Here is a 23,303-nt window from a genome sequence, read left to right on the forward strand (position 1 = left end):
CTTCTATTTATGTATTTATTTGTGTATTATTTAGATGTTTCTCAAATATTATTAATGTAATGCTTACCCTGCTATTTCTGTTACTGCACGACTGCTGCATATGTTCTATAAATGAATGTGAAATAAAGGTTATATATTAAAAAAAAGTTTAGTCCATAAACGCAAGATAAGCCGAGTGGAAAGACATATACTTAAACTGACTTACACTGACTTTCCTTTTGCAAAAGAAAAACAATACTATATCATCAATCTCATGATACAGTTAGCCAAATGGCATATCCATAAATGTCGTTACGTTAATCAAAAACTTGTCTTTAAAAATGAAACCAAACAATTTATTAAGTCTATTAAGAAATCTACCAACATGAAAGCTATAAAAACTTTATTAACTTTAATTATGTACACTTTACAATGTTTTTTGTATGAAAGCTTGCCTCTGTATTGTTGAAACCATAGATATATATAAGAAAGGTTTATATATATATATATATATATATATATATATATATATATATATATATATATATATATATATATATATATACATATATATATATATATATTTGTTTATATATATATATATCTATGGTTGAAACCCCCTGACGGTGTTTTGTTGGTGTATTGTCTTGTATTGCACCATGTTGCTTTAATAAAGTTTTTTTTTTTTTTTTTAAAGCCGAGTGGAAACCTATGGTGGAAACGCTGAATCCAGATTAGTAATTTAAATAAATTTCGTTCCAGATTATTTTACCTTCCTAATTCGAAAACAATGGTGTTTTTGCCTGACTAAACCTAAACGCACATATTAAAAAATAAACAAATTGTGCTAGTTCAGAGAAAAAGCTCCGCCTACTGCTTGATTGACAGTTATTTCGACCAATCGTGTCGCTGAGTGGTGTTGCGAAACGTTTCCGATCCACCAATCACGAAAGAGTTCATTGAAAGGAGACCTGCTACTGTGCCGTCTTTGTGTTGACATCTTCGGAGGACTGAGAGGTAATATTAATATTTTCAATGCTTAATACTTGCATTTATTGAAAGAAAAAAAAATTCCAGCGACGTTTGATTTACATTCGGTCAGTTTATAAATGAAGATCCCTTTGGAAACGAAGCTTTCTTTCCTCATTAGCTCGCACCTGCTGCTGTGCAACTGTTGGTGCTAGCCGGTCTCATTGTTAGCGGCTAACATAGCATGCTCTCACAATATCAATTCGAGAGGAAATGCATATAAATGCTATCAAATCTATGTTTGCAGCAGAGCTTTTGTTGCAATACCAGCAAATGAATTTACTATTACTAACAATAATAATAAATATATGCTTAATGCTGTCAAAAGCAAAGCTACCGTTAGCTAACGCAGGCTAACATGGTAGCTGTGGGAATAGCTTCCATTCTGCGGCTAACTCGCCAGCTAACAAATTTTATTTCGGCCAGAATGGAAATCCAGGAACTACTAACGGTGTCTGCCTAATGGTTAAACCTCTGAAGTCCAGGAGATTTTTTGTTTCAAATTTGTCAACTTCCTATGCATTCGTTTCTGTCTGTGTTTAGCATATTTCAGTCTGTCCTTACATCACGTCGTCACACTGCTAAAATAATCGTCTTTTTTTGTCAAAATTGGTTGTTTTTTTGCCTAAATCATCTCCTCATGACGCCGGCCACCTATGGTAAAATCGCCTACATTCTCAGTTGATCAGATCATGTGATTTTTACCCCTTTAAGATAATGGCTGATGTCAAGTGTATGCGGATTTATTATGCCTAAGTCAAAATAAAATTTGACTCAGGCAATTTTTTGAACATGAATTTGTGACTTAAGCAAGATATGGTAACACTTTATTTTGAAAGTGTCTCAATAAGAGTGACATAAGCGTGTCATAAACATGACATGGGATGTGTCATGAACATTAATGACACTTTGAAGTAAGATTAATGCTCATGATACTTGTCATGTTTCTGACACACTTGTGTCACTCTTATGTAGACCCTTTCAAAATAAAGTGTTACCATATCTTGCTTAAGTCACAAAGGCATGTTAAAAAAATTGCCTAAGTCATTTATTTCTCTTAAGTTACATAATTTACACACAGTGTTATTACTATGCCAATAGCCATCCTTTGTTCCTTTTTTTGAGTGGCTTTCTCAGCGTGTCTACGTATCATATATAAATAAAGTTATAACTGTAAATAAAACATGTGTATTTTCAATAAATAGATGGACTCCAGAGGGTTAACCTTTACATGATTTAAGCAAACATCATAATGGCACATGCTCAGCTTTTTCAAGGTGTTTTGTATCCTCACTTGGCTAAGTCCTGATAAACCGGTGAGCTACGATGAAACACATTTTATCTGATTGTCTCGTAGTATTCAGCTGATATAAGATGTTTAGCTAAATCTCAATGAATGTAATGTGAAAAGGCCAACGTTTTTTTGTCCCGTCGCTCCTGTTCGTAACCATATTTCTGGTTCTGTCTTCATTTCTTAGTGTTTGAATGGATATTACCAGGTGCACGGAGAAATGGGTAAAACAAGACAAGGTTACTGTAACCATAGAGCCTCCATTTCATTAACCATGACATTCATGCACAGTTAACGTTACTTAAACCATCCAGTGATACAGATGTGACATTTTTGGATAAAGCATCTCCTAAAGCCAGGCAGATTTTGGTGGTTGTTAGCATTTTGTTGCAGGTGCCTTTACTGCCCCCAACAGCAAAGTGACCAGTTGAGAAGATTGTAAACAAATGTTTCTACTATGAGTTTATTTGTGTAAAAAAAAAAACAACACTAGTAAGTGAGTGAAAAAAAACGTTTGGCATGGATTTTTACATTTTAATTGTTGTCATTTTAAAAAAAAAAAATGAGGGAAGCCACAAACTTTCAACAGTTTGTTTTTGGTTTGGTTGTTTTTTTTTCCAGTATGCACAACGCACAATTCACCATTTTCATCTTTTCTTTTAGAAATATTTATATTTAAATATTAAACTTGAGTGTTTGAAATGAGTGTTTGATTTTGATGGGTTTCCTCACATTTCTGTTCCCCCCCCCTTTGTTCAGGAGAGGCCTCCAACATCCTCCATGATGCTGTCTAGCAAGAAGTCAGATGCTGGCTCCTCTTCCTCCTCCTCTTCATCTACTGCAGGAGCAGCAGGAGGTGATAGGGTTGCAGTTTCTGATGCCCAGACTGGTACGTCGGCATCAGCTGCCGGCCCTATGGATGTAAAGAAAAAGGAGAGGTCATCCCCTAGTGGGGAACCTGGAGGAGCCCCTTTGCCCCACCAGGCAGGCCCTGGGGGGGCAGACCAAGACGCAGCTGAAGTTCGCAGAACGAGTCGTCGCAAGCGAGCAAAAGTAAATATTTACTGCTTCTACTTCCTCTCGCTCTGAGAGGAAAACGTTTTGGTGCCAAAACTGGTATGAGTGAAAATTTGGAATTAAAAAACGTTTTTTTTATCTCTTTCAATGTATTTGATGGCCACTTGTTTGTGTTGCTTTAAAGTATCAATGTATTTGTCATTATTTAAACTTTAGGTGCTCCCTATTTGGAGCCTCACATATATGCCCCGCTGGAATTCAGGTTTGGTAATTATATTACGGTCATAGTCTTTGCAACATGATGTTGATGGTATTTTTTTTCTTTCTCACAGACGGGTTTTGGCACTTCCGATGAGGAGTACACCGACCAACTTACCGCAACGCTGGTTTTAATGATGCTTTTATTGTGCCTACCGTTGCAGGTGGAGTACCGCGAGATGGACGAAAGCCTTGCTAATCTTTCGGAGGACGAATATTACTCTGAGGAGGAGAGGAATGCCAAGGCGGAGAAAGAGAGGAAGCAGGTCATCCCTCCACCACCTCCCCCACCAGAAGAAGAGAATGACAGTGAACCAGAGGAGCCATCTGGTGAGTCTGAAATATGATGCGTTATATCAAAGAAGTGGAATGAAACAGGTTTTTCTTGAGTAAAGAAACGGTAAGAAAAAGCCTTTAAGTTATTCACGAAGGGTATTGTTTTTGGTCAGACATTGATCCTACATGATACTCAATGTTGTTAATGATATAGTGACATGTATGCTTAAGGTGTAGAAGGAGCTGCTTTCCAAAGCCGTCTTCCTCATGACCGTATGACATCCCAAGAGGCAGCCTGCTTCCCTGACATCATCAGCGGTCCCCAGCAGACCCAGAAGGTCTTCCTCTACATCCGCAACCGTACAGTAAGTGCCAGTGTAGACGCATTACTTTGTCTCCAATAGGGTTGTCACGATACTAAAATTTTCAACTCGATACCGATACTCAGGAAAATATTCGATACTCGATACCATTTTCGATAAAATGAAATAAAGCTGTACAGTTTCTGCTCCTCGCATATATACAGCATGTCATTATGAGTAGCCAAATATACATTACACAAACCAGCACAGACGGCCAAGAAAACAAACAAACAGAGCTGTCTTAGACAAAAACAACCGTAACAACAAGAACCACAGCGGTGGGCCACATCATACATATTTTAATTAAATTGAAAAAGAGAGATCATATATGATACATAGAGATAAGTGGGGGGAGTCCCCCTAGAGACAGTATCCACAGCAGCATCATATTATCTCACTTACGGTCCAGCAGGCCCTTCAACACAATGGCAGTTAGTCTCGTACCAATATAAGTCAGACATCATTGTTTTAATCATATGTACTAATGTATTTTATTTCACAATATCCTTCTACAGCTCCAACTGTGGCTGGACAACCCGAAGATCCAGCTGACCTTTGAGGCCACAGCACAGCAGCTTGAAGCTCCATACAACAGTGAGACATTAAATTAAACATTGTTTTTATGTTTTTCTATATCATCTTATTTTTACAAGAAGATTGGAGTCATACAGAAGTTGAGACTCTATGTGTTTTTGTTCTTCTTTTTAGGTGATGCTGTGCTGGTCCACAGGATACACAGCTACTTAGAAAGGCATGGTCTCATCAACTTTGGTATTTACAAGAGGGTCAAGCCTTTACCCAGTAAGTTCACTTTATTCATTGCACTGGTTAAATAACAATCCTAACCTGAAATGTTTTTAGAATTAGTTTATACTACAAGCCACTTTGATTTGAAGGCAAAAATATCTTGGATTTTTACCCCAAATAACCAAATTTGGTTTACTAATGGGATTGTCGAGCAGTGGGCTTTACTAGAAACTCTTGCCTATAGATATAATCACTCCCCTAACATGAGAATGGTCAGTATTGTAAGGATACTCAGTTATTGTACTCCCTGCTTGTTGTTGCAGCTAAGAAGACCGGGAAAGTGATCGTGATTGGTGGAGGTGTGTCTGGCCTCGCTGCAGCCAGGCAGCTGCAGAGCTTCGGGATGGACGTTACAGTGTTGGAGGCCAGGGTAGGTCCACAACAGGCTTTCTGTCAATCTGTTCTTTCAGGTGTCACATTTTCTTAACCAGATATGGGTATAGATCATTTTATGATTGTAAAACATTAGCTGTATTTTTGATAATTGTTAGGGCTGTAGTAATAATACTATATCGACTTATCGTTCGATATACAAAAATGGACACAATTTTTTTCTGGACTTTTGTGTTGTGTTTAAAGTAATGGTGCAAATGTTTGACAGGCAGTATGAGTTTCCCCCAAAAAACTACATTTCCCAAGCAGCCATTCCAGCTGTTTAAGTGTTATTTTAATAATAAAATACTATAATACATAACGATTATCTTATTACAATGTTTTTTTAACAGAGCCTGAAAGTCTATTTTATTTGTTTTGGTTGTAGTTTATTTGTTTTATTGATCTAGGATATTTAAAAAAAAAATTCTCCACAATTCCAATGTTTAATATTCGAGATTAACAAATTCATTGCTGTGGAAAGGATGTACTTATTATGCTCTAATATTGTTATAAAACTAAAACGTTGATACTATCGTTTATCATGATAGTTTCTGGGAAAACAAGGTATGTGCATGTTTTATAAGGGTTTAAATGATAACCCATCCTGTAAGCTAAACTTGCTTTGTTCTTTGTAAGTTTATTGTGTTACAGTTGAACATTTTGACTCAATTTTCCATGCAGGACCGTGTTGGAGGCAGAGTGGCCACATTCAGGAAGGGGAACTATGTGGCTGATCTGGGAGCCATGGTGGTGACAGGGCTGGGTAAGGCTCAGATCCAAATAAATCCTATAAACCAGGGGTCTCAAACTCAAATTACCTGGGGGCTGCTGGAGGCAGTATCAAAATGACCAAAAAAGACACAAAGTTATGAAAAAAAAGACAAAATGACAGCAAAAAAACTAAGTTACTTCAAAAAGACACAAATTGACCAATAAAAGACACAAAATTACAATACATAACATTTCCACTTCTTCCAGTAACAACAACAGGGCAGATAGTAAACGGTCCGGTAGCAGCTGCCTTTCTTTTTGTTAACGTCGTCATAGAAACAAGTGAAAAAAAGCTCCAGCTTGCGCAATAGAGTGACCTTCTACGCACAACACGGTGAAGTGCCATTCATATAAAACTCACATTAAACTTTCATATCAAGGTGAGGGCCACAAAATATTGTCACGAGGGCCGCAATTGGCCCGCGGGCCACAAGTTTGAGACCCCTGCTGTAAACCTTTCGTGTCTAATCATGACAGATCATATTAGATCCATGACTCTAAGGCACTACTTGCTGTTACCAAGTCAGATAACAGTTCTCAAAGAGATTCTACAGTTACTAAAATCTACCTGTAGAGGGTGTTATTGTCCATGTTTATGTTGTGTCATTGTTGATTGTGTGTGTGCTTGTTCAGGAGGGAATCCCATGGCAGTGATCAGCAAGCAGGTTAACATGGAGCTGGCCAAGATCAAACAGAAGTGTCCGCTGTATGAAGCCAACGGCCAGGCTGTGAGTATAACGACATATCCTAATCAGTCAACTGTTGCCACTAAATTATTATCCTGCCGTAGCAAAGCTCCTCTGGCAGGGACCGTACGGGTGCTTGAAATCCTTGAAAATGCTTGAATTTAAATGTTGTATTTTCAAGGTTTAAAAAGTGCTTGGATTTTGGATAAAGTGCTTGTAAATGCTTGAAATTCTTAGTGTATTTCTCTTGCAATCTGACTATATCCATCTATAGACTATAGATAATCACATGTTCAATGTAAAAAATAATGAGTAGCCTATCTGAAATGAAGACCGTTCCTCCTAAAAGTGCAATACCATCGCCGTTGGTATGGTTAAGTGAAATCTCCCCCTTTTAGTATCTAAGTACTCATCTAAAACATGCAATTTAGGTGTAAGATAATGGAAAAGCTTGAAAATTTACCTTGAAAGTCCTTGAAAAATGCTTGAATTTGACCACTGCTAAAGTGTACAAACCCTGCTCTGGGTTTTCTCTGACAAATGAGTAGAAACCAGAGATAACTTATGAGTGAAATATTGTAAATAGTTGTTAAAATGCTCTACAATGTCATTTAGCAGATGCTTTTATCCAAAGCTCCATTTTATGTTGATTGTTATTTGCAAAAAGCCCAGTTTTTCCTGTTAAGTCAAGGAATTGCCTCACAGCTTGATAGATGGTAAGAGGTGAACAGCAGCAGAGCCATGCATGTTGTTTACTCCAGGCAGCTGATGCCTGAAAAAAAGATCTGCTTCAGTCATACTGACACTGTAGCTATGCATGAGGTCAAGTTCATTTAGAAACAGCTAACCACTGCAGCTGCATTAGACATGTGTATCCAAGTTACATGTTCGAAACCGGGACCTTGTGTTGTTTACTTCCTTGAACAGAAGATGTTTACTTTTGCAAAAGAGTTCCCCTCTTGGCGTCAAAGTGCTCCGTGTCTGGGTTTAGAGCTGTTCTCCAAGCCCCGTTCTTGTCCTGAGGCAGGGATCTGGCTCTCCACGAGCCACAAAAACACAGAGAATGGTGGATTCATTTAACTGCTCACCCTTGCGTGTCATCAACAACAGCTCCAGTTCCTTTCAGAGAAGCAGAACAGATATCAGATGTAGCCTTAAGTCATCAAATTGGAAATAAACAGCGTTTTCCCCCTTCTCATTTGTGTTCTGTGCGTCAAGTGGCAGCAACAGTAGGAGGATGTTTAGGTTCATGTTAAGGGCACTTCCATTGAAGTCGAGACGAGCCAGCAGGGCTCTTGAAGCATCGGCATCATGTGTAACTGGTTTCCTCCTCTGCAGGAAAAGGCAAATTAAATGTACATGTTTTACTTTTGTGCAAACCTGTTTGAGGTTAAAGTTGTGTTTACTTAATATGTTCTCTCTCTCTCTCCCCGCTCCCATCTTGTCTTCTCAACCTCTTCCATGTTTTGGTGAACCATTCAAAGGGTGAACGATGCACAAGTGTAAGTATGGTGTTTGTTCATAAAATATTCCTTACCTATGCTTATTTTGCTTATATTAGTGAATCGGTGATTTAACCCTTGTGCCTCTGCTGTCCTTAGAGGACATCAAAATAAATAAAACTGCCATAAAATGCTATATTGATATTACTTAATTTATTTTAATCTACTTCTATCCTGATCAAAAACTCACAAAAACAAACATTTATATATTTACTGTATACTAAATGCGAGGGGAAATCTTCCTAAATCCTTTACTAAAATGGCAATAAAAAAATAAAAAAATATATTTTTATGTCTACTTTCACTGAGACATTTTTAAATCAACAGATATTTTCATATATACATGCATACATACATACATACATACATAAAGAGAATTTAAGGAGGACGGGAGCATTTAATGCCTTTTTATCAACATCAAACAAGGCTTTTGATCTATATATTAATGTGGGTTTTTGTGCTTTGGGCCGTGTGATCAAATAATTGGAGTTTTAATGGCTTTAAATATGACTATTTTTTCCCCATTTCACTATAGACTTATTATAGTTGCTGGGGTTGAATTGCAATATTCAGAAAAAAATCCCACCCTTTCAAAAATGTGCCATATGCATGAAACACAGCCCAAACATTCGGGAAATCTAAAAAGCCAAAATTGTCCCTAGTGTAGCACAAGGGTTACATTCATGTCCCAGTAAGAGAAGACATAGACAAGTTAGATTATTAAGAGATGTATAAATGTTATACATCACCTCAAACCATCCTTTATACTGATAGTGAGCTGCTTATTGTACCAGTCATCATACTTTGTGTAGCTTTAGTTGAGTGTGGCATCCCTCTGACTGATGGTCCTGTGTCCTTGTTGTGTGGGTGTGTCCAGGTGCCAAAGGAAAAAGATGAGATGGTGGAGCAAGAGTTCAACAGATTGCTGGAGGCCACCTCCTTCCTCAGCCACCAGCTGGACTTTAACTTCCTCAACAACAAACCTGTTTCTCTGGGACAAGCCCTGGAGGTGGTCATACAGTGAGTATGGTGCACACTACATGAGCTCACACACAGGAGACGCTGACAGATGTATCCTGCACACGTGTACCCAGAGAAGAGATGTGTACAGGTACAAACAAACACTCTAATCTTAATCTGGTGTCTGTTTGTGTGCAGGCTGCAGGAGAAGCATGTCAAAGATGAGCAGATAGAACACTGGAAGAAGATTGTAAAGACTCAGGAAGATCTCAGGGATCTTCTCAACAAGGTGAGCACAAGTTAAAGACATTTTTTGGAGAGGCATCAGTCACCCTAAACACATTTTATAATACCATTAAGTTGTTGGTGCCAGAATTCCTCACAAGTGTTGAACTATTCCCTTCATTCTATTTAGAGGGAAACCTTAGAAAGTGGTGAATAACTTTTCAGTTTTTTGTTACGTTTTGAGCAGTGGTGGAAGAAGTATTCAGATCCCTTACTTAAGTAAAAGTACTAATACCACACTGTGAAATGACTCTACTACGAGTAAAAGTCCTGCATTCAAAACTTACTGAAGTAAAAGTACAAACGTATCAGCATTAAAATGTACTTAAAGTATCTAAAGTAAAAGTACTTCTTATGCACAATGGTAGTAGTAGTCATTTATTTATTTTTATATTAATTACTATATTAATCACATGTCCTTGTTCTAGTTTTAGCTCTGTGTTCTAACATATTTTTAAATGTTTTACTCATGTTTGTTTTGTCTTATGATTTCTTTAACTATGCACCTTAAGCACTAACACTCAATTTCGTTGTATGACTATAGAATGAGAATAAAGGCTATTTGATCTGATCGATTGAGGATAAAATGTTGACGTGATGACATTTTACATTGAAAAGATCAACTTCACAACTGTTATTCTTTACAAAATATTTTCTGGCTATTATTAAACAACACAATTCAGGAACAAACAGGGAGACATTTGCTGAGATAATGAATTAGTGACACTAATCTTGTAAAACTAAAACTTGGGTTTGTCAAGCGGAACCATGCAGCGAAAATAAGGCATAAGAGAGCTAATGGATGGAGAACATGTCTAGTTAAACTGGTGACAGATCTGACGGCAGTCTGAGAGGGACATTATGATAATAACAGCAGGCTTTAAACTGGAATGCTACTGGTTTTCATTTCTTCAGCAGCCAGTTGTGCGAATTAAATTTTTTTTATTTTTTATAATTCTCTTTTTATTTAGAAAGGCAAATTTCCATCACATACATCAATTACAGCTGTAGTCACTCAAGGACATAGGAAAGGATGGGTGAAGAAAGTTTAAGTGATTTGTCCAAACTGCCCTTCTGGAGTTTCTTTTACAGACCATTAATTTTCAGTTGGGTACAAAAAAGGAAAAAAAAAACAGAACTGGGGAGCGCACCATTTGAGACAATCAAAACATCACATAAAAATTAAAAATAAAAAACAAAAAACAAAAAACAAAAAATAAAAAACCACAAAGCACAAAGATACTCAAATGAAATCAGATCTGATTGGTTTTACATACTCAGTCGCTAGTGGCATTTTAACAACATTTTATTGACGATGAGGATTTTTCCTTCCTTCCATTCACCATCATCTCCTGACTTCCTTCCCCTCCCTCTCCTGTTTAGATGGTGACCACTAAGGAACGGGTCAAGGAGCTCCACCAGCAGTATAAAGAGGCCAGCGAGGTCAAACCGCCCCGAGATATCACAGCAGAGTTCCTGGTGAAGAGCAAGCACCGCGACCTCACCGCGCTCTGCAAGGTGAGCTCAAACACTACTTCAGAAAAAGAACCAGATATGTGACACGAGATCATTTCAAATATCTAAAAGCTGTGAGCATTTATTTAGACTGGTTGGGCTTTTTTTTGTGATCAATTATTTCAATTTTATTTCCAAAAGAGAAGGGCATGAAACAAGTCAAAGACAGTAATACAACAAGTAGTATTCACTTCCCTTTACCCAGCCCTCCCGAATACCTCCCAGGATAGCGACATCCCCCCTCCCTCAATATCCCAAAAAGATTTTCTACATTACATACAGCATACATCACATAGTAAATAGGTCATATCATTGTCCTATAGGCCAAAGTAAGTGCATAAAAATAAACAAAAAATTACATATATTTCAAGTAAAGATATATTTAACTCCACTCAGCTGAGTAAATCTTTAACCATTGCCACTGCAGAGGTCCAGGTTTGGATTGTTTTCTGACTAGCTCCATGCATTTTTGCCACAGACGACTCCATATAGAGTATGCTTAAAAAATGATTGTAACCACTGGGGGCTTCCAGCGCAAGGCTAGCATTTTCTTAGCTGCAGTCAAAAAGAGTGCAGGTCCGAGTAGAGGGCAGGTTCAAAGATAAGGTGTCATTTAGAAGTAGTATTGTAGGAGAACATGGTATGTCTACCTCCAGTAGGCCTGATAAAGTGGAAGATACCAATTTCCAAAAGAACGCCACACCAGAACGCTTCCCAGTACATATGTAACAATGATCCTAAACGACCCAGAGAACATAGATCACAAATAGGCGAATGTATGATCTTCAAGTTCCTCTTTCTTGGTGTTAGATTCATTCTATGTATGAGTTTATTTAGACTGGTTGTTGTTCAGAACAGATTCCTATGTGACTCTTTCATTACTTCCAGACTTAAAATACTCAAGTCAGGGCAGTTAAGTTTAAAGGCTAACTATTTCCAACTGTGTTTGTGGTGTTGTGGGTATTACATCGTGGATGTGTTTCCAGTTGCTGTAGTTTGAACTACTTTGAAACAATATCGGATTTCCTTTGTTGATTATTAGGCGTACCTGCAGGTCGGAAAGGTCGGCCACCTCAATTTGCAGGGCGGGAACGTTGCATTTGTTCTGAAGATCAAATGATGGGGGAGCGGTGTTGTGATGCAGGAGTAATGGCGTGTACGCTGGATATTTTATAGACTACTAGGTCAGGGTGGATGCCTCACAGAATTTTAATGCCGTGCTCTCTAAGTAAACCAGACAGGCTGTGTTTAAGTGGTTTAATGCCTCGGTAGGATGTATTATTAGAGCGAGCGCCGCTGTTTTATTTTTGCTCCGGATAAATCACCTCCACTACTGCGATGTGTGTATTTTAGACGGAGGTTTCAGTTGGTTTAAACACAGCTGGTGTCTGAACCGAGTTTGTCTGCTACCCATCCGCTGTCTGAGAAACCACTTCAAGGCTTTGAATCACGGTCTGACTGTCTTTATGTCTGCGCATGTACACACAGAATGAGCATTTAAGAGTGAGTGTGTGTGTGTGTGTTCATGACATGCATGACTACTCCATATAATAAGATTTTAAGGCTGCGTCTTGCAATTTGTAGTATTTTCCCAGGTCAGATTGCTAGCTCGTAAAGTGCATTAGGACGTAAAGTTCTGACTCCGTGTCCCGGGGCCTGGTGTGGTAGGTGGTATTCCCAGACTCTGCTGTAGTTGGTTCTGTTGTGGTGAACTGATGAACAGGTTGAGTCAGCCCTTTCTGTCGACTGCTTGTCCTTTCTACATGACCTGAAGGAACCTTCTGGGTGTGCACCTTTTACACACGCTCACCTAGTTAAAAACTTCACCGGCGCCTGAAGTCTGACACTAATAGGCCTGTCACAATGACACATTTTTTAGGACGATGTATTTTCCCGAAAACTATCAGGATAAACAATAGTATTGTTGTATCGATGTCGTTTTAGTTTCATAATGAAATTAGAGCATAACAAGTTCATCCTTTTTTCACAACAATTAATTTTTGAATCTCGAGAATATTAAACATTGGAATTGAAGTGTACAATAACAAATAAAAAACAAATAAAATAGACTTTCAGACTGTTAACAAAATATTGCACTGAGATAATCACTATGTATTACATTATACAATACAATACAATAAATCTTTATTATCCACCATGGTGGAAATTTGCCTTCGGCTCACTGTAAAGATACAACATTTCATTAAAAACATACAGCAGTTGAGAATTCAGTTAAAACATAGAATTCATTTTATTATTAAAATAACATATAAACAGCTGGAATGGCTGCTTGAGAAATAAGTTGTTTTTTTTCGTTAATTCGTACTGCCTGTCAAACATTTGCAGCGTTACTTTCAAAACAACACAAAAAAACACAAAGTCCCGCATGTTAACGACAATATATTGAGTCCAGAAAAAACTATCATGTCCATTTTTATATATTGAACGACAGGTTGATAGTATCGTGACAGACCTAGACACTAGTTCAATATTTGATAGTTACAGATATGAGTGTACAGTTAAAAATGAAGCTGTCTGTGCCTCTCCTGACCATGTGCCTCGTCTCTCTGTGTAGGAGTACGATGAGCTGGTGGAGTTGCAGGTCAAACTGGAGGAGAAGCTGCAGGAGCTGGAGGCCAATCCGCCCAGGTAACCAATCCTTCTGATGTTTCACTCTAATCTCACCCACTTCTTCTTTTATTTGCAGGGTTCGTACGGGTACTTGAAATCCTTGAAAATGCTTGAATTTTAATGTTGAATTTCAAGGTTTGAAAAGTGCTTGGATTTTGGATTAAGTGCTTGTAAATGCTTGAAATTCTTACTGTATTTCTCTTGCAGTCTGACTATAGATAACCGCATTTTCAATGGGAAAAAATTAGTGGGGGCTTTCCTCCTAGTTTGGGTCATGTTTAGTTCCACCAGCTGCCGGTTGATGATTTTTGTGAGCTTCCTTTTGCTCCTAGCCCCTAGATTCCCATACCAGTATGTTTTATGAGATTAGCAAACTACTTTTAGTTGTTAAAAGTGTAATACCATTGCTGGTGGTATGGTAAAGTGAAATTACCCCTTTTAGTATCGAAGTACTCATCTAAAACATGCCATTAACAACCGTTGTAAGATAATGGAAAAGCTTGAAAATGGACCTTGAAAGTCCTTGAAAAGTGCTTGAATTTGACCACTGAAAAAGTGTACGAACCCTGTAGTTGGTATCAAATAGTATGAAATGGAAATGAATCTCTATTTGTTTGTTCACTCGTCTTCTCTTCGCATGCAATCAAAATTTCATAATGGTTAAATCATGCTCTGGTTAATCACATTTTATTATGAGGGGGAAACTACACATTACCACAGTATATATGTCATTACTGGACAATTGTCAAATTACACCATGATATCATTTTTTGCTCATGCTGTCCAGCTCTTTGTCATTAGAAATGCCCCAGCCTACTCCTCCAACATGTGTTCTATTAAGTAAAACATATTTCTTCTCATCAGTAAAACAAAACATCCGACTTCAGTGAAATAAATAATGACATGAAGCACTTATTTAACTCCAGCTCGAGTGGGAACAGAGGCAGCAGCGGCTCGTTGGTCTGGTTTGGATCAGTCCATTAGCTTGTGATGTAACTGCTCAGATCTCCAGAAGACTTTGTTTATTAATTGTTATAATCAGGAGCCATGCATAATAGACTGGCTATGTAGAAGCATTTTTGGCTCATGTGCCGGAGTGAAAATAGTCTGCCTTTAATGTCAATTAAGGATAATTGTTAGTTGGAGCCCTGCAGCCCTTAGCAACAGATGTTTACCTGTGTATGTCTCGTGGCAATTTGCCTATTATTTCTTTTTAGTTTGCAGTTAATTCTATGTGTTCAAATATGTGTTATTACGTTGGCACCAGGTCGAGTTAAGCTGCTTCAGCTGGTGCATGAGTAAACGTGTCCCTGTGATGTCTGAATAGCTGTCAGTATACATCACCATGTCTCTCTGCTTCCCCGTCTTTCCCACAGTGATGTTTACCTGTCATCCAGGGATCGGCAGATCCTCGACTGGCACTTCGCCAACTTGGAGTTTGCCAACGCTACGCCCCTCTCCACCCTTTCTCTCAAGCACTGGGATCAGGTAGACACATGCACCCAGTTTAAAATGTCATGAAACTAAGTACATTTACTCAAGTACAATTTTGAGGTACTTGTACTTATGTAAGCAGCATTTGAATTTTGTCAAGGTAGGGCTTATTTTAACTACTTAATATACTGTTATGAGGTTTAATACAAATAAAAATATTCAAATTACTTTAATTTGATTATGTTTTTATGTTAAATCTCGACCTGAAAAGTAACTAAAGCTGTCAGCTAAATGTAGTGGAGTAAAAAGTACAATATTTGCCTCAAAATGTAGTGAAGTAGAAGTATAAAGTTACATAAAATGGAAATACTCAAGTAAAGTACAAGTACCTCAAAATTGTTCTTGAGTAAATGTACTTTGCTTCATTCCACCACTGCTTGTTCTACACATTCTACCATTTTATGTAAATTTAACATAAAAACATAGTAATTAGATTTTTTTTATTATTAAACCTCATAACAGCATATTAAGTAGTTAAAATAAGCCCTACCTCGACAAAATTCAAATGCTGTTTACATAAATGCATCAATAAAAGTAATCTAACAATATATTTAGGATATATATATATAACAATCTGAGTGGGTCCATTCTGCATAACAAGTACATTTTGATGCTGATACTTTTGTACTTTTGCTTCAGTAAGTTTTGAACGCAGGACTTTGACTTGTAGTGGAGTAATTTCACAGTGTGGTATTAGTACTTTTACTGAAGTAAGGGATCTGAGTACTTTTTACACCACTGATAACAAGTTAGTGCTACTATAACTATGATATACTTCTGCCATTCAGTTTCATTACATTAGGAAGTTTATTGTGCTGGTGGTGACGGGTTATTAATTTCTCCACAGGATGATGACTTTGAGTTCACTGGCAGCCACCTGACCGTAAGGAACGGCTACTCCTGTGTCCCCGTGGCCCTGGCTGAAGGCCTGGACATCAAACTAAACACAGCGGTGCGGCAGGTCCGATACACAGCCTCTGGTATGTGCACAGCGCTGTGTGTGTGTGTGTGTGTGTGTGTGTGTGTGTGTGTGTGTGTGTGTGTGTCTTCTGCCATGATTTATTTCATAGTTGATGTAGTGTGAGTTTAAGATTAAGATTTCCTTTATTAGCAGGGATCATACGGATGCTTGAAATCCTTGAAAATGCTTGAATTTAAATGTTGTATTTTCAAGGTTTTAAAAAGTGCTTGGATTTTGGATAAAGAGCTTGTAAATGCTTGAAATTCTTACTGTATTTCTCTTGCAATCTGAGTATATCCATCTATAGACTATAGATAATCACATGTTCAATGTAAAAAAAATGAGTAGCCTATCTGAAATGAAGACCGTTCCTCCTAAAAGTGTAATACCATCGCTGTTGGTATGGTTCAGTGAAATGTCCCCCTTTTAGTATGTCAGTACTCATCTAAAACATGCAACTTACAACAGGTGTAAGATACTGGAAAAGCTTGAAAATTTACCTTGAAAGTCCTTGAAAAAATGCTTGAATTTGACCACTGCTAAAGTGTACGAACCCTGTATTAGTCACACAACGGGGAATTTCAAGTGTTACAGCAGCAAAGCGGATAACAAATAACAATAAATAGTAAACAGCAGTATAAACTAAAAATATAAGCAAATTAACAAGTAAAAATACAAAAGTATTAACAATTTACAATGTAAACAAAATAAAATAAAATAAAAACATCTGCAATGCTGCACTCTCCGGTGTTTTTACGGTCGTTTCGAATAAGATCGCCACCACCAGTGTAGGTATAATTGATTTATACATATCAAACAATCTATGTGTGAAATTTAATTTATGGACATGGAGATTTACATGTTTAATTAGACAGTCAGCAGTTGGAGACGGATCATTGCACAGAGAGTATTACACATAAATGAAATAATATAAATACTGTACTGTGTTTATAGTGCAGTGATTGTCAATGTTAACGAGTTCTTCATCTGTTCTTTCTGCAGGCTGTGAGGTGATCGCAGTGAACACCCGCTCCACGACGCAGACCTTCATATACAAGTGTGATGCTGTGCTGTGCACTCTGCCTCTCGGCGTGTTGAAGCAGCAGCCTCCTGCTGTGCAGTTTGTTCCCCCGCTGCCGGAGTGGAAGACCTCTGCTATACAGAGGATGGGCTTTGGCAACCTCAACAAGGTATGGTGCTAAGCATCCATCAGCTTTATTACTGCTGTCCTCAGCCAAACTACAGTATCTCATTCTGATATGTGACCATTCTAAATCCTGAACACATTTGATTTAGGCACGACAGCCCGGAGTAGTTTGACATTTAGATATAGGAGGCTGGAAATGTTATGCTAAACCCCCACCCACCACTGCAGGAACATGTGTGGCAGGTGTGATGTGACACATTTTGTACAGGCCACTCCAAACTCTCCAAAGTCTTCAAATGAGTCATCAGAGTTCAAGCCGGGTTATAAATCATGAAGTGTATTTTGTTCCTTAGAGACCTCCGGCTCCTCTTTCTGCTGCAGTATCCTTATGCCTGGAACTTGACCTTCAGTGATAGAGATGATAGGATGAAACCAATGAGTATTCAGAATTTGATTGTGTTCCTCCATGGTGATGTTGCATATCCTGGTTTGGCTCAGGGTGGGACAGGCAATGTGTAATGTGTAGAAGTAGAGAGAGACAGACAGTCTGAGCCTGATGGCGTGCGAATGAAATGTGTCTTTTTGCCAGCGTGTCTGTAATCGGATCAGAGTTCCTCATTCTGCGTCACACTGACCCACCAGCTCTCACACTCTCTCTCCGTTGCAGAGCATCAACTGCAGCAGTGTAGTTTATCTCCTAATTCTACTGCAGCACGGAGGAGAATACTGCATTATTATGCAATCTGAGCTGCTAGTGGTGCCGTGTGTCCAGCAGAGGGCGCTCCACCATTCACACATTTACAACTAGTGATGGCAGTTAATGTGCAGAACCCGGGATGTGCTTCACAGGCCGTTGAGCTTTTGATTAACATCGTTGAGTGATTATTTTCTGTTGTGCTCCTCCCTGTCTGAAGGTGGTGTTGTGTTTTGACCGCGTGTTCTGGGATCCCAGCGTCAACCTGTTTGGTCATGTTGGCTCCACCACAGCAAGTCGGGGCGAACTCTTCCTCTTCTGGAACCTGTACAAAGGTGACAAGATCCTCTTTAGTTTCACACTGTAGTTGTAGATCAGGGGTCTCAAACTCAAATAACCTGGGGGCCGCTGGAGGCAGTATCAAAATGACCAAAAAAAGACACAAAATTACAAAAAAAAGACACAAAATTACAAAAAAAAGACACACAATGACCAAGAAAGACACAATTATTTTAAAAATGACACAAAAAAGACACAAAATGACAGAAAAAAACCTAAATGACTTAAAAAAGAAACAAAATGACCAAAAAAGACACAAAATTATTTTAAAAAGACACAAAATGACCCAAAAAACACACAATTTTTTTCTCTAAAAGACACACAATTATATATATATATATATATATATATATATATATATATATATATATATATATATATTTAAAAAAAGACAAAATTATTTTAAAGGACACACAAAATTACCAAAAAAAGTAATTAAAGGGACCTTCCACACACAACACAGTAAAGTGCCATTCATATAAAACTCACATTAAACTTTCATATCAAGGTGGGGGCCACAAAATATCATCACGAGGGCCGCAATTGGCCCGCAGGCCGCGAGTTTGAGACCCATGTTGTAGATCATTTGAAGCAGAGTGACGTGGTATTGAGATACATTTCATTTCTATATAGGCTCTTTGTTTCTCTAATTCACTAATAACACATTTTTTATCTTTTCTCTTTTCAGCCCCGATCTTACTGGCTCTCATGGCCGGTGAGGCCGCCGGCATCATGGAGAACATCAGTGATGACGTGATCGTCGGACGCTGCCTGGCCATTCTTAAAGGGATATTTGGAAGCAGTGCTGTTCCACAGGTACATGTTGCTTCATCATCTAAGACACGCAGACCTAGCTGTCATTTCCAAGCCATCATAGCCAGTGGTGGAAAAAGTATTCAGATCTCTTACTTAAGTAAAAGTACTAATACCACACTGTGAAATGACTCCACTACAAGTAAAAGTCCTGCATTCAAAACTTACTGAAGTAAAAGTATCAGCATCAAAATGTACTTAAAGTATCAAAAGTAAAAGTACTTGTTATGCAGAATTGACCCACTCAGTTTTATATATTCTAAATATATTATTCAACTATTTGTATTGATGCATTTGTTTAATAAGCGCTTTGAACTGCTCAATATACTGTTATGAGTTTTGATTTTAAAAATGTATAATAACTTTTAATTTATAATGTTTTTATGTTTAATCTGGACCTGAAAAGTAACTAAAGCTGTCAGCCAAATATAGTGGAGTAAAAAGTCCAATATTTGCCTCTAAATGTATTAAAGTAGAAGTAAAAAGTTACATTAAATGGAAATACTCAAGTACAATTTTGAGGTACTTGTACTTTACTTGAGTAAATGTACTTAGTTACTTTACAGCACTGAATATAGTGATGGTTCCACTCTATTGCCAAGCGAGTTTTAAGCAAAATGTTGCAAAAAAGAAACATTAATTCAGGCTAATTCTATCAACTGGTTTACAGGGAATAAACTAGACTACAGTGTAGTTTCTTCAGAAGTTGTCAATATTGGTTTCACATGGCAGTAAATAGAGTAGAAGTCAAAAGAAGTGGAGGCTGCGAACTGGAAACAAAACAAATTGCTTTGGCCATCTAACCCATCTGAGGTCTTCAGGAATGTGGTTCAATTGGTCCAAGTTTTTCTTTTTCTTTTATGTCAGCTAGTACTGGCCCTGTTTAATGATGTTTAGAGACAAACAGAAATGAATATAATCCAGGAAGATGCCCACAGCAGACACAGCTATTAGTCATGTGATTTAAATGTTTCCTACGTCAGAATATATTTGGCAAAGATGTTTCCATATCCCATTTAGTGTAGCAACCCTGTTTCTACTCAGCTTTTCTAAATAAATACTAAATAGTCTTGATGCTAAAAATATGTGAATTGAGACATGGTTCATGTTCAGTATGATGCTTGTTTGTCTTTGTCTTTCTTCACCTTGACTTTGAGTTTTACTTTAACACCAAATACCCATTTGTTGATTCCTCTCAAACACAATGTGCACACAGTCTGACACAGCTGGCCCGTATTGTTCAAATCCAAATTCATAATGTTTGTTGTTTACAGAAAAATAGTGGTGGGCTTTATTTTTCAAGCTCCATCATTAGTGTTTTCTCTGGTTTTTCCACTACTTTGAGTGGAATGTCAAATCCCGTTCCTGAACCGACCCCCATAACCAGCGCAGCTTTACACAGCGAGCACATGTGAAAGGCACTCGCGGGCCGAGCCGCGTCCAAACCACCCGTCGTCATAAATCATTTGCTTATGGTTTCTAATGGGATAAAATCATATGCATGGAGGCCAGCGTCGGAGCTGCTTGCCATCCAGCTGTTTACAGGTCCCTCTAATATCATCATGGAAACTCCTAAGAAGTATGTGTTGTTGTTTGTCGTCATGGCAGCCAAAGGAAACCGTGGTCACGCGTTGGCGTGCCGACCCCTGGGCCCGGGGCTCCTACTCGTACGTCGCGGCAGGTTCTTCGGGTAACGACTACGACCTGATGGCACAACCCATCACACCCGGCCCGGCTATCCCTGGAGCCTCACAGGTAGACACACACACACACACACACACACACACACACACACATTCTTGTACTTCTATCTTTGTGAGGACCCTCATTGGAACAGTGAATTCCCATGCAAGGTTATAATAGTTTGGGATTTATTATTTTTTTGAAATGCTTTAGTTTTAGTTTAGTTTTTATTAGTTTTAGTTTTTTGTAATGGGGTATTTGTTGGGTGGGAGATTAAAAGAGGTCACAGTAAATTTTGTCTTTATTTCCTTTGTCTGATCCATCTTCATTATGTATGAAAAAAGTGGACAAAGACGAAAATGAAGGACATTTTCACTATAATTTTAGTTAGGTTTGTAACCACACAATACAGTTTCAGTTAGTTATCATTATCATGTAACCTTTAACCACACACACACACACACACACACACACACACACACGAGAGAGAGAATCCTCAGTGTTTGGTCAGGATCTGGGTTTCTGTGTGTAAGAAAGCGAAGGAGAGACGGCATCCCATTCTGCCCACAACACTCAACCAAGCACAGCAGTTTATTCTCCACACAGATGTTTTTTTTTATGTTGGCATGCTGATGAAGTCATATTTATGTGTCGACTGATGAGTCCTGGCAGTTTACTACCACACTTTTTTTCTCTCCCTCACTAATCCCCCCCTGTTTTCTCTTATTCCCTATTATGTCGGTACAATCCGATCTCAACGTGGTTTTTCTCTCTCTCTCTCTCCTCCCTCAGCCGGTCCCTCGTCTCTTCTTCTCCGGGGAGCACACCATCAGGAATTACCCCGCCACGGTCCACGGCGCCCTGCTCAGCGGGCTCCGCGAGGCCGGCCGCATCGCAGATCAGTTCCTGGGCGCCATGTACACGCTCCCCCGACAGGCCACTCCCACCGCCGCCAGCAACCCCCAGCAGGCTCAGCCCGCCCCCAGCGTCTGAAGCTGCCTCTCCCACGTCCTGCCGACTCAGGACTGCAGGACCAACTACAGCAGTTACTGAGAAAAGTTTACCCATAAACTCTTGTTCCTGGGAAGTCCCCGACAACACTTTGCATCACTGGCCAGAATAATTTATTTTCTGGCTGGTACGATGTCAAATCGAGATTCCTTAATTGGAACATTTCAGCTCCTCAGACTTGTTTCGGGACGTTAGTGACTGTTCACATTTCCAGCAAAATCCAGAGACCGATTTAACCTACAACAAAGACTGTACTGTGCTAATGACAAATAAATCCCAATTTTGTTACATAGTGATGTAATAACTCGATTTATAAATGTTCTATTTCACAGTCTTAAAAACAGAAGCATGGCATTATGTTTGGAGCAATTCAGTGTATTAACCCGACATCTATTTATGTGCCCTTATCTAAATCCTAAATGTACACACAACCTAGAGCCAGATATCATTTTTATTATAAGACAGATGACTAACTAGCTCAAGGCCTTGTCTTGGTTGTCTTAACACATTGCTATGTTCTGTAGCTGTATGCCTCCTAAATTTACTTTTTTGATCATTTAGGTTGCAGAGTGTAGTGGAAATAGTTTGTATTAAAAGCTAAAAAAAGACAGATATGTTGAAAGAATTGAATGTTTTTTGTTGCCATAGCGGTTTAAGTATTTTATTAAGGTTGTCATTACATTCTTTTTTATATTGTCAATTGTTTTGTTATTAAAAGAACAGAAATTGTAGTCAGCGTGTTCTTCTTGAGATTTTAAACGCAGCAAAGTGCTTTCTGTCCTATCGCCTGCAGATGTGGAGTTTTTTACTTTGTAGAGGTGGGGGAAAAAATCGATACAGCATAGTATCGTGATATTTATATCACAGTATAATATCGATTCACAGCCGCCAAGTATCAGTCTTTTAGGAATATACTGGAGATACTGGTATGAAGAAAACTTTAAGATCTAAGGAATCTATAGGCACCATGTGTGTCAGGATATCGTGTTGGGAAAATAACGCTGCAAAGTTAGGCTTTTTATACGTTTCATTCAAAAAAATTCAGAGCAGTGAAGCTTAAAGTTGAGGAAAATTTGACAAAATGCTGCAGTTGTTGTCGTCCATACATGTTTATCAGTTTAGTTTGACTGAATACTTTGTTGGTCAGTCTGTGGGTTTACACTGGAAAAAAGGTGTCTAAAAACAAGATAAAAACACTAAATCTGAGGGAATTTATCTTGCTGCATGGACAGATAATTTTACTTGACGAAGATTTCTTAAATTAAGATTATTAAATCTAGAAATAAGCATTTTGAACACTTAAAATAAGAAATTAACTCTTTAAAAAAAAAAGGTAAATTAAAGCTGAAAGCAGTGATTAACTGGGCCGAGCAGAGTGCACTGCAATTATTTGTTTCTTACCAAGATAAAAAACAAC

At 38.3% G+C, this 23,303-nt stretch overlaps 1 protein-coding gene across 3 annotated transcripts; it reads left to right on the forward strand.

The window, feature by feature from the left end:
- The first annotated feature begins 932 nt into the window (after positions 1-932).
- kdm1a (lysine (K)-specific demethylase 1a) lies at positions 933-22,617 on the forward strand. Of its 3 annotated transcripts, none has more exons than XM_059353769.1 (21): positions 933-996; positions 3,059-3,352; positions 3,736-3,904; positions 4,082-4,215; positions 4,728-4,806; positions 4,921-5,013; positions 5,283-5,389; positions 6,076-6,157; positions 6,799-6,893; positions 8,336-8,353; positions 9,231-9,373; positions 9,512-9,602; positions 10,982-11,116; positions 13,689-13,762; positions 15,121-15,232; positions 16,086-16,218; positions 17,202-17,389; positions 18,261-18,375; positions 19,068-19,195; positions 20,801-20,947; positions 21,668-22,617. In XM_059353769.1, the coding sequence occupies exons 2-21, from the start codon at positions 3,080-3,082 to the stop codon at positions 21,866-21,868; spliced, it is 2,517 nt and encodes an 838-aa protein (XP_059209752.1). In that variant the 5' UTR covers positions 933-996; positions 3,059-3,079; the 3' UTR covers positions 21,869-22,617. The 3 variants fall into 3 exon arrangements, with proteins under 3 accessions (XP_059209752.1, XP_059209750.1, XP_059209751.1); XM_059353767.1 differs by lacking the exon at positions 933-996 and adding an exon at positions 2,087-2,523; XM_059353768.1 differs by lacking the exon at positions 933-996 and adding an exon at positions 2,088-2,523 and having other exon boundaries at positions 3,739-3,904.
- The last annotated feature ends 686 nt before the right edge of the window (positions 22,618-23,303 follow it).

Source organism: Centropristis striata, chromosome 16 (assembly GCF_030273125.1).
Source record: "Centropristis striata isolate RG_2023a ecotype Rhode Island chromosome 16, C.striata_1.0, whole genome shotgun sequence".
In the NCBI taxonomy this organism is placed as follows: Eukaryota; Metazoa; Chordata; class Actinopteri; order Perciformes; family Serranidae; genus Centropristis; species Centropristis striata.